The following is a 20,224-nucleotide window of genomic DNA, read 5'->3' on the forward strand; positions in this document are numbered from 1 at the left end:
TGGCAGAATTAGTTAATTCAACCAGCGCAGACAATTTAAAACCGCAAATAAAATCGTTCAAGATTATTCAACGCCTGACGCGTGTCTGGCCAAGCGACCGTTACTACTTTCATTGAATATTCGTGAACTTCCAAGCATGCACGTACCCAGCCGATAAATCAAGCACACATAGCTTAGGGGATAGATGATTCGAAAAACCCAAAACAGCATCGCTCTCTATGAGAAAAAACACAGCCCTTGGTGTTAATGACCTTCGTCGCGGGTGTTCCTGAAAATCGTCCCCCCCCCCTCTCTCCCTTTCGGAGCTCCTCGACAGAAATCTAAATCCGTCTCGTCTCGTCGCGCGCGCGTAAATATACACAAACAGCCACACGTATACACATTACACATCCTGTGCTGGCACTGTACAGATCTCTCGCGCACACAACTCAGCGAGCTATATGTATATGTATACGCACACATATATGCAACCCGGCGCGCGCTCCGCTGCAACTTGTTGCAAGGGCGGTCGGCGCCTTTCTCTTCGGCTGTAAAAGCAGAGCCATCTACAGACTAGACTCCCCACCACTGCGCTCGCAGCCCCCAGGTGGCGAGCGAGCGAGAGGAGGCGCGTGGCGCAAAATCTGTTTGGGGGATTGTGCCAGTGTCGCGCGATACGTCGACGCGTGCGTGTCTCGTCCTGACTCGCGTGCTGCCTATCTCTCCCTGTACTTGCCGCCGCGAGCTCGAGACTTTCTGCTTATACAGCGGACGATTTCTCTCTACGAACTGAAACTAGTCTGACAAAGCGATCGTATATGGACTTTCTTTACTCGTACTTGTCGAAGAGCGAAGGATTACGTGTGTCAATTGAGTCGTGTATAAGTTACCTTTTTAAATCAGCAGCAACAGCGACTTTTTGATAGTTTCCCTTTGTCTGGAACATTGCTATCGACATCGGGGTCAAAGTGTACCTTCGAACAGATAATTTAGTGAGGTTATGCGCGAGTTTTCTGGGATGACAGATCCCCAGCGACGTCGACGTCTTTGTCGCTTCTCGTAAAATTTGGAGAACTGACATGTCATTTTAAACAATCAATAATCATTGGTGAACTACATTGTGTACTAACAAACAGTTTGCTATTTTGGAGAAGAGACGCGCGCCGACTGGCTTTTGTTCTTAAAAAAGCCGGACCACGTGCTCGCGTCGTTCGCTGAAACGCCGACTGAACAGGTGTTTAAATCAGCGTCTTTCCGGGAAGCCGCTAACCAAGAACGTTTTCGGTGTTTTGCAAGTGTATTACTCAAACTCAGGGTGTGTTTTCAAAATCTTTGACGTGACAAACTCAGCGAGTGATTTTTCTAATCCGAAACTCGTACTACGAGTGAACTTTTAAAATACGAATACTTACCAGTGATCGTAAAGTCTTCGGCAAGAATTTTCTCAGTGTTCCCAAAGTCTCGAGACAGTACAATGCGTCCCCGTCTTCTCAGGATTCTCAGCCAATAATCATAATAATTGTCACGTGCCGCGCGATGATCCTCACAAATCACTTAATCGTGGTGTCGCTCTACTGAGCCTCGTCTCTCACTCTCTCATATACAAGTGCGTGTGTGTGTTTACCGTGCATGTGCGTGGGTGTCCCGACAACAAAAAGAAGCGTCACCAGCAGAAGAAAGCAGCAGCAGCAGTAGCGCAGCGGAGGTCCGACTTTATTTCGTCTCGAGGAGATAGCTGCCGGTATGATTCCTGGAAGAGGCTGTCGTCGTCGTCTTCTACTTCGGAGCGACGTCGACTGGCTCCTCTTCGTAGTCGTGTGCTGCGTCGCTTTGCTTTCGTCTTCTGTTTGCAAAGGTTCGTATAAATTGCCCGTGACTCTGCGGGCTTTTGCGGTGTGTCTTTTTTGTCCTGATGCGAGAGAAGTTGATCTTCGATGAGGGATGACTTTTAGCGCGAATGACGTGTTTTGACGTGCGGTTTTAAAGGATGAGCGGCGCGAGAAAGCGACACGTGGCACTGTTTATGCGATGCTTGCAGATACCGAGACGTGCGATGTTTGCGGATGTTTAGGAATCGTCTGGTTTTTATGGCGTTGACGAGTTGATTTCCATGCCAGTAGCCTGTGTGTGCTATACCGATAATTATGGTGTCTTTAATTAATGACGGGAATTTGGCTGACTGACTTAAAGCAGAAATGAATTTAATTTTGCATTTTTGAAAATCATTATTTATTCGCGTGTGCCGTTGGTTATTTTGCAAGCGTTATATGCGAGAAAACGTATGCTCATGCGTGCAGAGTATACTTATTCATCTTCTACATGCCTTTTGTATCAAACTAGCGTAGGTGTCTCATTATCTTGCGCGGAAATGATTCACTCATTGTGCAAAGTAGAAAGTTTGCCGTTGGTAATTTTCACCTGACAATTAGCGTTATTAGCATGTTTGTTTATGCAAGTATACAATAATTGCTCAAATTTTTAACTATTACATTTCAAATAATGTAATCATAACAACTAATTCATATACAACTGCAGGTATTACAAATTTTACTCTATCAATTTCTTGGTTATAATTCCAAAACGTTGGTTAACTATAAGTGAATAAACAAATTGTAAATTCGTAGATCACATTAAATTTTCAATTGTCCTTAATATTCGTTTGCCATTCAATTATTCGATTGAACCCATCATAGAATTAGTTACAAGATCATTCGGTTATCCTAAATCGCATAAAACCTCCCAAACAGCGTGAAAGATGCATCGCGTCTTACTATCGCACCTACTTACGTTCTGGATCCAGTTTATAAACTATGCTTCAAATTTGCATGAAAACGATCCTTATTTAAAACTTTATAAATACACGTCTGCAGTTTGAACAATTATTCCTTTTTATAACATCTTATCAGTGTTGAAGTTTGATTTGAAAACTAAATTCATTATCCCCAGAAAAAGCGCACCGCAACGCGCGCATACTTTACCAATTATCGCCGGGACTCGCGAGGTGCATTACTATTTATGCGGAAATTCCTAATGAACAAATTCAGAAGCGCTCGTCGAGAATAATAAGCCGAGAGTCTCAGGAGTCACGCGCGCTATACATACATAAGTACACGCGTGCGTGTGCACTTGCAGAGACGGAAGTTATTGTCCTCTTGGGCTTCTTTCTCTCTTTCTCGCCCTTTTGTCCCGTCAAATTCCTCACTTCCGAGTAAACCGGCGCTGACATTTATGTCACGATCGCTCAAACGAGAAGCTGTGCCTCTGCGCTGCTGCACACTATAGTGTGTGTGCGCTGGGACTTTGTTTGCGCAGTCTCTCGAAAACTGATATGATCAACAGGAATTTCACTCTGGAATATTTGCATTATGCATTTCCCTCTGCATCTGCTCGCTATCTAGTGCTTTTAATGCTTTAGTTGTTTAATGTATATGCGGCTTTTTAGTTACAGAGTTCACTGCGCTGATGCCTCGACAAATATACGCGTACTACTATTATGATCATTCTCATAATCCATATAGTGGGCCACGCTGTTTCGAAAACTCTCGATAGAAATCGTACCGTATGAAGTTTCATAATGAAAAGTATACAGTCGCGTCGACAGCTTTTTACACGCACACAATCAAAAGAGCGTCGAAATTTTTTCAATAAACATCGAGCGGCAGTTTTTTGGAAAAACGAATGAAAACAGCCAACCTAAACATATTTTCCGAATCTACACATTCGTCCGCAAAAAAAAATAAAGCACAGTAGCACGAGACCAACGCGATATTTACGAGACTATATTTCTTCTCCATTTGTTCCTGCACAATTTACCCGGTTGAGTCAATATTGTACCAATAACAGCGCGCGCGTATAGAAACAGGGCCGCTTAATCGATCCCCACACGTTCCCTCTCTCTTTCGAGAGAGAGAGAGAGAGAGTGACGAGTATTGAAATAATTCTCCCCGCTTGTTGACTTAGCGTGATAAATCGAGCGGCGTCGAACGAGGCGCGAGAAAAAGGCGAGAGAGACGAGCGAATCCATCACTCGACCCCGCGAGTTGACACTTAGCGGCGAATTTCGCGCGCGGGAGTTCGAATATTTCGGCTGACGTGGAATAATGCGTCGGTCGAAGACAAAAAAGAAGAAGACCGAGAAGAGAAAGTTATTCCCGAATGCATATAGTTCGGAGAACTTTTGATTCACGTCGATAAAAAACCGCGTCCGCCGGAGAGTTTTCTCAATTATTACTTTTGTTCCCGCCGCTGGTCTGTGGTGCGTGGGTGTAATTTACGATGACTCGGGATAGGGCGTCGCCGTAAGAATTTATACGCGGAGGTGGTAATATTTTGGACGAGTTCTTGCGGTCGCATCTCGTTTGGCTGGAGAAGATGGCGCAAAGTGGTGTCTGATTGTCCGCCGAAGAATAATATGGCTGGCGAATGGACGCTTATAAAATGGGCCTTTGCATTCGAGTTCGCTGAAATCGGAAAAGTTGCGAATCTCGTTACGAATCGTCGAATTATGAGTTTCGATCGTGGTTTTATTCGGCTTATGGAGTTCAAACTGTAACAATGTACATCAGCAAGTTGCACAACGCGTTAAATCATCAAACTTCCCGTCGGCATCAGCAGCGTGAGATCATAAACGTTTTTACCGCCTTCCCGCGTACAACTTCACTGATGCACACACCTGTAAACAATAAATGTTCATGCAGCCGCAGATCCACAGCTCTTCCTCTCTCTCTCTCTCTCTCTCTCTCTCTTTCTCTCTCTATCCTCGCTCTGTGTTACGATGCGTTATGCTCTCGCATCTCTCGCGCATTTAATAACGTCTCGCTCCGCACTCGGATCCCAGCTCTCTCGTATTCCTTTTCGGTCGCTCGCAGCAGCAATTTATTGACTTGTAGATAACGGACGTTATGAACCGATCCTCTCGGCCGGAAGTGACCCACGCGTACTCGCGCTCTTATTTAGGGAGGAAAATGCGGCCCGAGTGACGGAGCACCGTCACCAGAGGACGTATAGCCTGGATTAAAGTTTCAGGACCAGATGCGCGTCGCTATTAGAGAGATAGAGAGAGAGAGGCCAGCGTGCGTAGCGATAGCCGCGGCGAGAGTCATTCATCACCCCATCGCGCGCGTCCCTCGGACTATAGATATAGCCCCTCGATTTCGATGCTCACAGGGAGGGAGAGGCGCGCGATCACTTTTTTTTGCGGGCTCGGATGTGTTTGGACAGCGCGTGTGCGACGAAAAATCGGTTGCGGTAGTCGCCGCGATTGCACGCTCGAGATTGTGTTGTTGCTGCAGTGATGCTTGTCAGGATGCGCACACGCGGTTTTAATTGAATTTCGGGATGTGCCGGTATCGATTTTCTCTTTCTTCGGTGCAGCGGTATTCGTTTGCTCTTACTGTAACTAGTGAAGGAAGAAAAAATCGTTCGGATAACGTCGAAGACATGCGCGCGATGAATGTGCCGAGTTCGAACTTTGTTTTGCGGCCGATTAGAAAACTGGTCTCGGCGCGGCATGGTATCGTAAATATACTCTCTGGAATGATACTTCGCGCGTTGAAAGCCGATCTCGACCTGTGTGTGGCGCGCGCGCGCAGACTTACGCCACAAAGAAAGTTCTCTCTAAGCGCCTAATGAATGTGCCGCAGCAATAAGTAGCCGCGAGTCCGCGAATAACGATAACACGTTGCAGCTCTCGGTTACACGCTCAATTAAGAAGGAAGAAAGCCTCGTGGTTGTACACTTTTCGAAAGCACCGTTAACGCGCATGCGCGATTATACTCGATGCCGCACGCATTCCCGATGAGAAAATAAACAGCGCACGCGTTATCAATCAGGTCTCGCGGAACGGATAATCCAATCAAGAAAATCCGCGCGCGAGCACGCGATGAGTGCGCCGAAGCGCGAACAGTCGATTCGGATCAAAGACCTGCCAACGCCATTGCGGCACTTTTTCGCGGCTCTCTCGCGCGCGCATCATCAAGCCTGTCTGTCGGTCGAGGAGCGCATTATACGCTCTGCGCGCAACTGGAGATTATACGCTCCTTGTCCAGGTGGCAGTTAGGCCGCCCATGAGGGAAATCATGCCTACTCTCCGACTTCCTCCTCCTCTGCTTCTTCTTCTCTCGCGGGTTGACTTAACGGAAAGTCTTGTTGCGCTGCTGCTGCCGACCGCAGCCTCTTCTTCTTCTCTCTTATTTCCTCCCTCCGTTTTTGTCGCTACTTAACACGTGCCTCGATACGCCGCTTAATCGCCTCGGTTTTATGTTTCTGGCAGGGGAATGCTACTCTTCGGTTTCGTTTCCTTTTTTTTATTCCGAGTTGATTTAGTAGGTGGAACGACGCCGCTACTGCAGTGTGAGATTCGAGTGGTTAAGCAAATACTTACGAGACGAGCGACTGATTCAGTGTTTTGATCTGTCGGGGATGGATTTATCGTTTGTTTTCGTGAGGTTAAGGATTCTGGAAAGTGATAGCGATTTTCCTGTTTTATTTGAGCTTTGAATTTACATCTCGTCGGAAATTTCATTTCCTCTGTGTGTGCAGCAGGAACTGTGCGAGAGTGATTTTTTCCAATGTAACGTAAACACTCGAGACACACACTCGTCTTCGTCGAGGTTTCACAACACTGCACACTTGTTTACTTTTTTTCAAACGAAGAGCTTCTATAAATGGATTGTCATGCATGTTTTCCCTCTCTCTCTCTCTCTCTCTCTCTCTCTCTCTCTCTCTCTATCTCTCTCTCTCTCTCTCTCTCTCTCTATATCTCTATCTCTCTCTCTCTCTCTTTCTCTCTCTCTCTCTCTCTCTCTCTCTCTCTCTCTCTGAAAAGTCATTTCGCATTTTCTCGTTGTTCGACTTTTCCATCTCCAACACGTCCACGTTCATTTATCCCTCGGTATAACAATGAAAAGCCCTCGACGAGCTTATGCCTCCAGCCACTTTGTCTCGTCGAATTCAATAATCTTTTTTGTGCATAGCTTTAGCGGCTTTCTTCCAATTTTTGTCATAAACCCTTCGGCGAGAGCCTGTAAACAAAAAAAAATTATCCGCTTTCGCGTCCACTTCCTTTTTGTTTCTCTCTGCGCCAACAAGCTTGATCTTCTTTCCGATATCGGCGTGCACATTGTTGAATATCTTCCGAAAAAATCCACTTCGTGCAAGAAAATATTCCAAACTATAAGCGTAATTAAAAACTCTTGGAACGCAACAGCTATGCGTGGATCGCGCGCGAAGAAAAATTGCTTCGTAAAATAAGTGTTTCAACGAAAAATAAAATCGGAAAAATTTGCACGGAATATACAGCAAACGGCGTATAAAAAAATTCTGACCATTAATCCTTGCAAGCTCCGCGGCGCAAGCCCATAATTTTTTATTACTCGTTCAATTTTTTTGCCCACGGAACGGCCCGAAATAGCCGACGGATTATGGACGTTATTGGTCAAATCCAGAATCGAATTCCCGCGGAGTATAGTCATCTCGACGCCTCGTCCGCGTTTCTCTCTTTTCGGCGGACTTCCGTCCGTCCATTCGTTCGCTCGTCCGACGCGGGTCGGCGAGTTCTAAATCCGCGGCGACGAAGAATAACGAGAAAATGGCCTGGCAATAAACGGATGAAAAATAATAAAAAGGGCCGCCACTGTGGCCGGTGGCCCGAGACAGATGCTCGAACGAGAGATTGATGCGTTCACCACGATCATTCAGTAAGGTTACTAGCTCGAATTCATCCAGTTACCGTCCACTTTTAGGAAGTTGTAGCATGTGCGGCCCGATTAAGCAAGCCCAACAAGGCGGTTTCGACATCATAGGCGATATACACCCGCCGCTATATCTAGACTCGTCGCAGATTGAGTTGGGGGAAACCGAAAAAGTGCCTATGCGCCACCTATCTTCGCTTGCCGGAGGCTCTGAAGATTCAAGCGACGTCGTCCAATATACTGTTTGGTTTTACGGTGATTTATTTTTATATATTGATATTACTATTGGTCTATATATCTATGTGGAACAATCATTCGGCGAATCGAGACTTTTCATTTTAATCAACTCCCGCGATCAACGCTGCAATTAATCAAAGCCTGTGCAGATAAAAAATCTCAATCCTCAAACTACTACGCGAATAACCCGAATCAATCACCATCTCTGCTCTCTCGCATTCTTCTCATCCCCTTCATCCGCTTTTTCCCCACCTCCTCTCTCTCTCTCTCTCTCTCTCTCTCTCTCTCTCTCTCTCTCTCTCTCGTTTCTATGTTTCCGCCTCTCTTCCTGAGCTCTATGCTACTGCACTAGTATTCTTTTTATACTCGAGTTCGCGGCACAAGTCAACGTCCTGCGGCGCGTCTTAAATTTAGATCGGCCTAGCCCGTAAAGCGCGCAATGTCAGAGTAGAGAGAGCTGCAGCAGTGCGTCTCGAGTATATAGTATATTAGTGCAGTACAGTATACAGGGGGGGATATGTGAGACAAGGAGGATATAATTTCCCGGAGGCGCTGCTACTGCTGCCGCTGTTACTACTGCTGCGTTACTATGCCCGATGGGGCCAATCGGCTTAATTATCGGGGCGACAAGCGCAATTATCGCGCGGCCAGCCGAAACGACAGACTCGGACGACGACGACGACGGATCGACCCGTACGTTTGTGCTGAGAGATGTGCTGCGTTTCCGTTTCGAGGAATACACGCCTCATGAGTCTTTGCTCTCATTGGTTGTTTGTAATTGGAAGTTTCATTGCTGCCGCCGCCGCTGTATTTTTAGTCGTCGCAGGATATGAAGGTCGTCGATCTTTGTTCACTTGGACCATTGCTGTGAAAAGCTCTGTGAACTCAGTGGATTAACGTTTTTGGAACGAAAGGCAATAATTAGTCTCAGTAAAATATGATGGTATAATGCGAATATCATCAGAGGAATCCTCTGAATCGCGAAGTTTAGAAGCACGAGTCATAAAGAGAATCTACGGGAATCGATAGGTTTTATCCGGAGACATCTCTTTGCACACGGAAGCATAAAGCGCTCGCAGACTAAACTACCCACGGTATATTTCCCCGCAGCTCGATACGACATCGATTCCCGAGACCTGTCCCATTAAAGCCTTCCTTAGACCGCCTACGTATATAGAATCTCTCTCGCTATTCTTGCCTATTTCTCTCATTATTGTCGGCAATATAACTCTAAGCGTATTAAAGCCGAGTGTAAATATTTATTCCTTTTCAAATTTAAATATTATCCATAACGTTTGGTGGTAAATTTGAAATGGCTGCGTTGTACTTTACGAGTGAGACTTGAGTTCTTGTAAGGCTACACGTAGGAAGCAATAACGTTTTTATTTGCATAAAAATACAGGTTTCAAGGCAGAAACGCGAGAGAGGTCGAGTACTCCGTTTTATTTTTTCGAATGGCGTAAAAATACAAATATAAAGCTCTTGCAAAACATTTTATTTCCATTGTATGTTAATAACCCAAATCTTAACAATACTTCGTATAGATATAACAGATGACGAATCTTAAAACTCTTGTAATAAAAAAAATTCACTGTCAAGATGCTCTCATCCAAATTGCAAATCCACGAATTAATATTCCCACTTTTTCGAAACGCACCATTCGTAAAAAGGGAACTCAAAGGGACCGGTTTCGTCCTCTCCGTCTCCCAAGCACATAACCTACCTTATACGCACATAACGTCTCGAAGAAGCGATATCAGCCGTAGGACGACCGGCTAATTACAATGATTCACACACACTTCGTCTGCGAAACTCGAGTTAATTAGCTGATTACATTAGCTTGAATTATCGCAGTTCTCCTCGCCGTCGAAGTCGCGTCGTCGTGTTGCCCGCCAGGTATAGTTGCTGCTTTCCCTTCGCGGAAGCTCCTCTCTCTCGGCTCACATTTTTTCTCTTCTCTTATTGTTGTTTCTTTGCTGCTGCGAGGTCGCAGGAAAGCAGAAAAAGGGCTCTTTCATGCAGCATTTTCGGCCTGTGTGCGCAGAGCTTTTCGCTGCAACAAACGCGACGCCAAACGACGTTCTCTCTCTCTCTCTCTCTCTCTCTCTCTCTCTCTCTCTCTCTCTCTCTCTCTCTCTCTCTCTCTCTCGATTCAGTGTGTGACGAGACGCAGATAAGGAATTCAATTGTTTGGCGAGTGACGATGAATAACTTACCGAGGGTCTACTGCGCGTGAATGAAATGCAGGAAATGCATGAACGCGACTTTTATGTATTTGCACTGAGTGTGAGATTCGCTGGTGAAAAGGTATGCAGAGACTACTGTAATCCGTTGATTGTCTATATAGTACAACTTTGTTATAATCAGTTAGTGAAAACAAAATTTCTGGACTGCAAAAATATCGTTTTACGAATTTTTTAGTACTTCTCGTGTTTACCGATCAACAAGTCCGAATAAAAAGACACATCGAACGCGGCACGCAGGTTAATTAGAGATGAAATGCGAGTAATGCAATTACGTGCATATTATCCTCCTGGTTTTACACATGAAGTGGATACCTCGTTGTGTACGAGACTCGCAGGGGTAATTCCCAATATCATCGAGAGTTGAATTTATATCACTCACAAATATCTTCATCATTTCATACCCGAATAATATAGTCACATTAGATATTCAAAAGGGTACCTGCAAAGGGGTAAAAACCGAAATCGTCGCGATTATGAAATATTTATATCTTTCTCGGATATTTTCATTCGAACCCTTCATCACAAATTGTATGCGCCCTCAAAGCTCTGGCTCGGCGGAATCGGGATAAATATTCGAAACATGCGCGCTGCCTAACTGCGCAGTGCTGTACCGCGAATCGAACATTCCATTTCCATTCGAAACGTTCGATTGTCGTGTATTTTCATAATAAGAGGTCGCGTGTCCCGACAGAAATACATATTTGTAATTCCCTCCGTAACATGCCAGTTCGAATTCACTCGCTTCGGCTCTGCATATATAATATATACACGGTGTATACATACACACAAGAGCGGTAAATTGATACAACGCCGCGCGATGCACGCCGCAGACGCGGAAAGCGCGTGCCTTGAAGTTGCGGGGCCATCAGTTATTCATGTTTCGTCGGTATGCAGAGCCAGTTACACGCTCCGAAAAGTTTTTACGTATACAATAGACTGCATACTTCTGGCAACGGAATGGCTCTCCGAGTTATCCTGCTGAACGCGGTTATTATTTTTTACGATGCCCCGCGAGCTCTGGTTTCAATTTCTCGTGTATCCTTCGCGTGGGCTAGAGAGATTGATTCGCTCTCATTTGTTATCTCTACTTCCTCCACGGTCCCTCCTTCACCCCGCACATATTCCAGGCTCATTGTCACATTCCAAAACTCGCACATCGCCTTCTCCACACGAGGCTCTTCCACTTGGTACCCCCGGCTCTCTCCTATCCATCTCTCTCCATCTCCGACCGTCCGTCCGTCCGCAAGACTCTCCGTCCTAATCACTCACTGTGCGCATGCATACAGCTACAAACGTTCCATTCCTCCGGTCCATAGCCGTAGCTAAAGCCGAGTCGCCCCCGCGAGTGTTCACCTGTACGCGGGCGTAAACACAACGAGAGGAGAGCAAATAAATCCGGTTTCCAAAGATAGATAGATAGATAGATAGATAGATAGATAGATAGAGAGAGAGAGAGAGAGAGAGAGAGAGAGAGAGAGAGAGAGAGTAGGTATTCTGCGCGCAGGGTCGCCTCTAAGCGCCGCCAGCCCTCAAACGGGTGCCCGCGACATCTGACGCACGCGGATATACACGCGGGCAGCAGTGGCGCGAGATCGAACGCCGGCAATGATGCCGGCGCTTGTGCATGCGCCGGGCAGGCATTCCATGATTTAATTAATTAGCGCGAATTAATCCCAATTAGCGTGCGGAAAGCCCTATGCCGATGGTGCGTAGGGAACACGCCAGCTGCTGCTGCTCTTCGTTACGTGTGTGATGGTTCTCTCTCTCTCTCTCTCGCTCTGACCAGCGGCGTAGCCGAAGAGAACTCAGCCGACAGAGGTGAGCTGCTGGCAGTGGCTCTTTCGCGCCACTGATCTTCTCGTTGACTGGCCCTATCTCACTCTCTCTCTCTCTCTCTCTCTCTCTCTCTCTCTCTCTCTCTCTCTCTCTCTCTCTCTCTCTCTCTCTCTCTCTCTCTCTCTCTCTCTCTCTCTCTGTCTGCCTCGTTGGATTCCTCGCGAAATCGAGCGCCCGTGAGAGGGTGAATCAATTGATACGTATACGAAGCGAGGGGAAGAGATGGATGCCGTTGATTGGCCCTGCGTGCTCTCTTGTTTCTTTTTCTCCTGTCGGTTGCGCGGATGCTTTGGCGAAATTATTACGATGAGGCTTCGATGGGATTATACTTTTATTTGGAATGGTACTTTTCGATCACCGGTTGTCGATGATATGATGCTGCGACTGGTTCTCGATACCGGGTAGTGTATTACACTATCTGCTAGAACTCACTCGCCGGACGTCGAGAAAAATTCGAAATTCGTCATTGCTGCGTGCTCTCGATTAATTTCGAAGTTTCTATTTTGACATGCGTTAAATCCATCACGTAGTAGTAACACAGCACAGCGTCATGCTTTCGACGCGGAAACAAGAATTAAAAACCGAGGCAGGCCTTGCCACGTCCGAATGCGAGAACACGCAGGATATCAACAATCAGATCCATCAGCGAGCTGTCAGTACCGATTTGTTGGGACGGAGCCTCGGTTTGATGTACGTTACGAAACTGTCGCTTTCACATAATCAAGAGTTTATATCCTCTATTTTTCATAAATAGAGAATAAATGCTAAAATACAGAGATGTTCTCGCATTATCAATCTCTCGGCGACGATTGACTTTTCACTCATCACAGAACCGGTACCACCACAAAAAATTGTCGCTAGTCTCTTTCTCCTCGCCCCGCCGACCATTACACACACGTATACACCCTCGTCGGTCATAAATCACATAATAATCTTTTAAGTGTACACTGAAAAAAAAGCTTGTTAAAATCAAATTTTTTTTTATTTGATTCTAGAAAATCATTTATTTGTATAGTACTAGACAAATATTTTCTTAAATTTAAACATTCCTATACAGCCCTAAAGAAGAAATATATGTTAGACTTTAATAAATATTTTTTACAATCAAGCAATAACAAAGTTGTTCTAAGCTAGTTAGAAGGTTGATAAAAAAGAAATTTTTGTACCGCGTAAAAAATATTTACTTACTCATAAAATATATTTTTTGAAAAGAGAAATATAGAAACCACCCTAAAATAAATTTTAATAAATATTTCATTGCATTTACAAAATAAATTGTGTATTCAAAGAAGGGAGATCTTGTCGTGAGTTCAACATATTTTGTATTTAAAAAATATTTATTAAAACGCAAAAAACATATGCTATAAAAAAAGAATGTAAAACAGCGTTTTAGAAAATAATTACTTGCAGACACAACTTTTTTTTTTATTTCAATAAAAGTAGATATTACCTTGACATTATTATATTTCGCATTTAGAGAATATTTATTAAAATACAAAAAATATATGCTATAGAAAGAAAATGTCAAGCTGCATTTTAGAAAATAATTACTTGCAGATACAACTTTTTTTTTTATTTCAATAAAAGTAGATATTACCTTGACATTATTATATTTTGCATTTAGAAAATATTTATTTAAACACAAAAAACATATGCTATAAAAGGAGAATATCGAATTGCATTTTAGAAAATAATTATTTGCAGATACAACTTTTTTTATTTCAATAAAAGTAAATATTGACTCAAAATTAGCATATTAATAAAATCAAATATTACCTTGACAGCCTATTTTGCATTCGGAAAATATTTATTGCATCGTAAAAATATGCTATAAAAAGAGAATATTGAGCTGTATCTAAGAACATACTTATTTGTAAAGGTACAACTTTTTTCTTAAAATAATAAAATAATTCAATTTAATAACAGTTTACTCAATATTTTCTTGTATCTATAAAAAAATGTAAAAACCTGTATAAAAACTAAATTTATAGAACAAATAAATTATTTAAAAAGAATATTAATAATGTGTGAAGAGGAAAATAATGAAAGAATTCGAATATAAAAACATTGAACTTAACTGAGAATTTATTAAAATTTTACAAAAGTATCCATACTATAAGATAATACATAACCTCTTTGGTCGGACATAATATGCACTTTATACGCATGGTAATCTATTAAATCTTTGTGTTTTAGAAACCCCCATTCATTGGTTTCTGATACTTCGTAACCACAAACGTGCGGATTCAAATCTTCCTTTAATTTATTGTAAATAAAACAAACCTCGTTTTCATTGATCAAAAATAAATATTTTATTTTCGCAAAGGAAATATTTAAATAATTTGCAGTGATATTTAAAACCATATCTGGCTCATAGCTTGTTCCATGAATTTTGATACATGAAAAACACAAATTTGAAAAACTTAGCGGTAAATACTCTTTAAACTTATTAAAATCAATAGATTTATCTAATTTATGCAATGAAGTCCCACAAGATATATTATCAGAAAATCCAATATTTTTAACTAATCTATGACAAAACTGTAACTGTTGTTTTATAGCTAAAGTAAGCGCAGGATTTTTTCGACTTGCTGTAGCTTTACTGGTTTCTTTAATCTGTTTATGTTTTGCTTCATACCGAATGCTGGACATGAATTTTAAAGGGCCGAATCTACGCATGATACGGGAATAATGAAGTAAATTATGGTGCTTGAATTTGAATGTACATTTGAACAAACCCCGATGTAATGTTAAATATTTAAAAACTAGTGTGTCAAAACCTTCGATTATCTCTGTAGTAATGGCATCAGCAATTGTTATCAGTATAATTTTTCGCAACATTAAATAAAGAGTCCAATATTTATTTTTTCGGGGTATTAAATCTCCGATAATCAAGCCTAAATTAAGGACAAAATTTAGCATTTCAGAAGCCGATAAAATAATTTCTTTTTTCTTAATTGCTTCCATTTTTAAAGGAGGTGGAAGGTTGTTTGAATCATAGTTAAAACAGTTTATCCGTTCATTCAAAACATCAATCGTAAAAAACTTGTGTGTAATCAAGAAAACTTCAAGAATTTTTGCAATATCGTATCGGCATATGCCTTCAAGTAAATCATGCATTGGGTCTACGAAAAATTTTGTGTAACGTGATAATTAGGAATTCTGTTAAATGCGCAATCTTCAAGTATACCAAAACTTTTTTCAGAACAGTATTGAGAATAGTTAGATTTTTCACGTAAATATTGCATTTTCTCTTTAGTGCGTTTTCTTAACTCAGATTTAGGCATAATACAAATACGACAACAGTATAATGAGTTAAAGCTTTTATTAAATCCAAGAATCGTGTTGAGTCCTAAGTTATCTCCAACAATATATGTCAAAATGAAAAAGATTCTTTTTTCTGTGCCATTAATATTAATCGAAATTCCTTTTGTTTCAAGGTTAACGAATTCATCTATTATTTTATTAAACATTTTATGATTTCCTAGAGTTTTGTGGTTGTCATATTTGTGCAACTGAAATACGAAAATATTTTCTAATTTACTTGAATATTGATTAGGTATAACCGGTATTGAAAAATAAGATGCACCAATTTTGTTGATCGTTTTATGTGTACCTAATGGATTATTAATTTCTACATCGTCAAAATATAAATTTAATGGAAGAACTATTTTATCTCCTTGATTCAAACAAATGTTTTTCCAAAATTCTCCTTTTATTACTGAGTCAATAAGTGGACTTTGTTTAATCTTTTCAATATGATTAACAATTGTAGAGAATACATTTGGCAATTCTAAAAATTTTTTTAGAACTGATTTGATAGGTATCACACTTATTGTATTTTTTTTTACTAAAATTCGGTACTTTTTTTTCTTTTTTCCATATTTTAAAAAAGATTTAACTACAATTTGTATGGGTGAAAAATAACAGTCTATTTTTTTAAGAAACTCAAACGTTGAATGTTCAGTTTTAAATTTTTTGAATCCATTCTTTATGATTTTGGCCATATTACAGAATTCCGTTAAATTTTGAAATTTTGCCATTAAAATGTTCATACATTGGGCAATATACATCGTGCTCATATTAAAAATTATTTTATTCGTTAATTTTCTATTCATAGTACCGTAAGCATAAAGCTGAGTAACAAATGTTAAAGCGTAATGTAAAACCTTATTCGCGAAATCTTCTACTGTAACATTTTCTGTTACGTCAATAACTTTATCTTGTGGGACTTCATTAGCTTGTACGGAATGTAAATCCGAGAAATCGATTGAATCATAAGTCTCATTAGGAATATCATCAGGTATAACTAAATCGTGATTTAAGTTATTTATAGCTTGCTCATGAATTTCGATTCTTTCAGGTACATCATGTTTAACTTTTAAATGCCTTATCAATGAATATATATTACTAAACTTAGACGAACAATTTGCAACATTACATTGACATTCAAGGTACCGTAGTGTGTTGTGACTTACTTTTATATGAATTTTCAAAATTTCAAGCGATACGAATGTATCAGAGCAAAACACACAAGATATCATGTTGAACACTTAATATTATAAAATACTTTTTTGTACAGTCTTATATTTCTATACTTCGAAGTTTTTTATCTTATCTTATTTTAAATTAAGATTATATCACATATAATCATTAGATATTTAAAGTAAACAAATACTTTTTTGATTTGAAAAATGACGTTTATAAAAAAAAACAGTATTTACTTTTTAAGATGAGTCGTCGTTTTCACTTTCTGTATCGTCGTCACTGTCTTCTTCGTTTTTTTCTTCATCCTCTTCGTCTTTGGAATCATCATCAGCAGCATGCTTCTTTGTGCTCATCTTATCAACTAATTTGCTTGGTCCATGTTGAATGGAAGCTATCTCTTGATCATAAGGTAAATGAATTTGATAGATGCCTTTTTGGATTAATAACCACAAATGAGTACTGGCTGTTGGATACTCCAAATCAAAAACATGGAATGCTTTAAAGCATGTATCTAAGGCATGTAGTACTCCTCTAACTTTATATAACCTCTCGTCAATACACACATATGTATCCTGGACATCTTCAACTGATCCTATAATTATTATATACGGTTGAAGAGGCATTTTACGCTCAGATGCATACACTCTAGCTTTTTCTTTCACCAGTAGCATATCACTAGGGGTCTAAAATGTAAATAAAAGTTTATGAACATTTTATAGAGAATAATTGCATGAATATAAAAACGCAAAAACAAAAATCAGCTTTAACAAATTTGTAAAAATAAATTGAAAATTGTACATACACTTGCTATCTTAAAAATGCTCTCTTTTGAAAGTCCTATCGATGGCCTGAAGGATTCTTTGTTGATCTTCTTCATTTGCTTAGGTGGGTACAAGTGCGCAATTAAACTTAAACTCATAAGCACCATCGCATCTGTATCATACATAAGAATAACTTAGATTTGATTTTATAAAAAAAAAATTAATAATAACAATATGTGATAAAAATTTCTTACTTTCAGAGATATTCTTAGAAGCAAGTTTTTGTTCCAAGCTGACAGCGGTTGAATCTCTTTGATTCACTTGCGAATTTTTTCTCAAAATGTCAAAGAACTTTTTCCAAAGTTCTATATTTAATAACATTTTTGTGAGCTTCAAGTACTCAAAATCAATACTTATCAATTCATATCCTTGGACATGCTCGTATAATTTCCAGGATTTATAAAAATTGGTTAAATTTTTATCTTTTGAGTTTTTAAACTCGTCGCAACGTATTTTGCAGGTTTTTTTCCAATGCTCAATTACGAGTTCCCATGGTACAACATTAACGGATAACCAATCCACACTTTCTTGAATTGAAGCTTGATCATTAGATTCTAAAAATTTTTAACTCAATTTTAGACTGCATTAAACAATTTCTACAATTACTAATAATTACTAAATAATTACCATTAGCAGTCTGCGTTATCTTATCTTTATCATCCTTTTCTTTGAGTAATAATTTGGATAATTTCGTTTCTTCGTGTTTTCTGTTTCTAAACATACTCATTAATTTTCCACCTGATGGTTTTGATCGATTTTGACCACCTGATTTTGTTACGTTTTTAATTTTGGAAACAGGGGGTCTGTAATATACTGACTCTACTTCTGTAGGAAATTTTTTTACAATCATCTTAGCAAGAACTGCTGCAGTTTCGTTCCTCAACCTACCATATTTACAAAATCAATAAAATAATAAATTAATGTTTAAACGACTAAAAAAAAAAATAATAAAACAAAAATTCCACCTTATTTTTCTATTGACTAAGTCAGTGATAATGACATTGCAAACCTTACTTCTGTCGCTATTCTCTAGCTCATTCTTGAGTTCATATTTTCGAACTACTTGTCTACCTAAATCACTTTCTTCAAACAAGGTATCCAAAGGTTTCATTGTTTCTACAGCAAAAACGCTGTTGCTTAAAGGTTTGTTTATAACGATGCTATTATTTTCTTCGTTGGAAACCTTTTTAGCTGGAGGACCTGAGCTACTAGCATTATCATGATTTCGTTCTTTCTAGAATAAAAAAAATTTATTCAATTTTAAAGAACCTCGACGGTAATTCCAAGCAAACGAAAAATATAAAGGACGCTATGGTGAATTTGTAATAATTCAAGTAAAAAATACAACAATGGACTACCTCCAAATAATGTTTTGTTTATCGCGCAATTGCTTACCCTTTTTTTACTTGCTTTTTCACTGCTACCTTCATTAGACTGATTTTTATTAAAATTCTTATTCCAAAAATCGAGAAATACAGCTCGATCACCTATGGCTGGTATCAAGGCGTTTATTAAAGTTTCATTCATTTTTGGTAAGATACCCATAGTTATCTTGTTATCTGAGAAAAAAATATTTTTTTTTGAAATGACACTGAATTGCCCTTAACGAAATTTTAATTAAACGTAGTTTATAATATGCCATTAATAGAAGAATTTTTATCATAAAAAACATTGATCTGATCCCATTTATTACGATTCAATAATTTGTATTTACTAAAGATTTTAAGGATAAAAAATATTTTCTAAATTTCAATAAACATTTACAATTGTTTAGTAAACACACGTGCACATTATTAGTCATAATTTGTATTTACTAACGATTTTGAAGTAAATAGTTTCTAAATTTTAGTCATTATTTACTATTATCTAGTAAACCCATGCATTCGTTATTATTAATTTACTATGAATTAAAATGTAATTATGTGAGATAAGTACTGAGGGCCCCGTAAAGATCACTAAAATACAAATCCAACATTGATTTCCCTAATTAAATAAACGAAAAAAGAAAAGCACGGTTGTTGGTGGTTACTAGATCGCAAATATTTTTTTGAATTTAGTAAATCTTTGTTAAAAGCTAGGTTTTTGTTTATGCCGGTGTCTGAACAAGTTAGTCATTATATATTTTAAGAACAACTTACGTTTGAAAGTTTCCACCAAATCTTCCAGCCCTAAATCGTCCAATATTTTAATAACCTCTTCGTCCGCCATGGTTCCTTTGTTCCTATGATTGGCGCCTCCAATACGTTCTCGGTATTTCTGTCCTTTCGTAAAGCGTTGTTACTCGGCAAAATATAAAAAGCCTTTGCACGCGTGAGCAACTAGCAGGTCGGTAACCATCTTTGTGTTCGGCGACGTTGGCGGTAAAGTCTCGACGAGCCGAGCGAATAAGGCGAATCCGCGGCAACGTGTTCGGCGCCGTTGGCGGTTGCTACCTAGCGACTGTTCATCCGGCTACGGTGTCTCGCTCATGCTGCGTCATCGAGTACGGCACGGACAGTGATTGGCTGGCGAGATTTGCAGCAGCCAATAGCAATATTTCTCGTTCGTCGTCAGACATAAGCGGCGAATGTATACATGCGTGCGAAGTTAAAGGTACCTACATAAGTACCACCCGGTACATGTATACCTTGCAAGCGAGATGAGCATGGAACGATTGCGGTTGTTGTGATAACAGTTCCGCGAATGTGACATAACAGAAATTCCGTGTCCGATTATTAAAACAGAATAATTTTTTAATTTAATTAGTATGATTAAGCAAATAAATATTTACTTCTACCAAGTATATCAAGTGCTTTCGAATGATAAATTAAAAAAATATTGTTTAAATTCCAATATTAGATTTCATAAAAAAATGTTGAAAAAAAAGAAATAACTGTGTTTGGTTAACAATAAATTTTAACTTACATCAAGTTGAATATTTGTTAAA

The 20,224-nt window shown here is 39.8% G+C and overlaps 2 protein-coding genes across 4 annotated transcripts in view; one reads left to right on the forward strand and one right to left on the reverse strand.

The window, feature by feature from the left end:
• Positions 1-649: 649 nt before the first annotated feature.
• The window catches only part of LOC100116943 (tyrosine-protein kinase transmembrane receptor Ror), a 324,541-nt gene continuing 304,966 nt past the window's right edge, over positions 650-20,224 (forward strand). For all 3 annotated transcript variants that reach the window (XM_031924699.2, XM_031924713.2, XM_031924708.2), the window contains exon 1: positions 650-1,834. In XM_031924699.2, the coding sequence (XP_031780559.1) occupies positions 1,723-1,834 (112 nt within the window). In that variant the 5' untranslated portion in view covers positions 650-1,722. The remainder of the gene's footprint in view (positions 1,835-20,224) is intronic.
• Positions 14,057-20,051, reverse strand: LOC100680453. Its single transcript, XM_008205123.4, has 7 exons — positions 19,437-20,051; positions 18,694-18,857; positions 18,264-18,532; positions 17,926-18,182; positions 17,493-17,852; positions 17,280-17,410; positions 14,057-17,160 (listed from the first exon to the last, which is right to left on the reverse strand). Exons 1-7 carry the CDS (start codon positions 19,504-19,506, stop codon positions 16,717-16,719), a joined length of 1,695 nt encoding a protein of 564 aa, XP_008203345.2. The 5' UTR covers positions 19,507-20,051; the 3' UTR covers positions 14,057-16,716.

The sequence above is a fragment of the Nasonia vitripennis genome, chromosome 1 (assembly GCF_009193385.2).
Source record: "Nasonia vitripennis strain AsymCx chromosome 1, Nvit_psr_1.1, whole genome shotgun sequence".
NCBI classification, from domain to species: domain Eukaryota; kingdom Metazoa; phylum Arthropoda; class Insecta; order Hymenoptera; family Pteromalidae; genus Nasonia; species Nasonia vitripennis.

What these genes read in the sequence shown, in the direction of transcription:
- LOC100680453 (XM_008205123.4), bottom strand. Translation starts at nt 19,506, where the DNA reads ATGGCGGACGAAGAGGTTATTAAAATATTGGACGATTTAGGGCTGGAA. An exon ending in TTTGGTGGAAACTTTCAAAC is followed by an intron (nt 18,858 to 19,436) that starts GTAAGTTGTTCT and finishes TTTTTTTCTCAG; the next exon opens with ATAACAAGATAACTATGGGT. An exon ending in AAAAAGCAAGTAAAAAAAGG is followed by an intron (nt 18,533 to 18,693) that starts GTAAGCAATTGC and finishes TTTTTATTCTAG; the next exon opens with AAAGAACGAAATCATGATAA.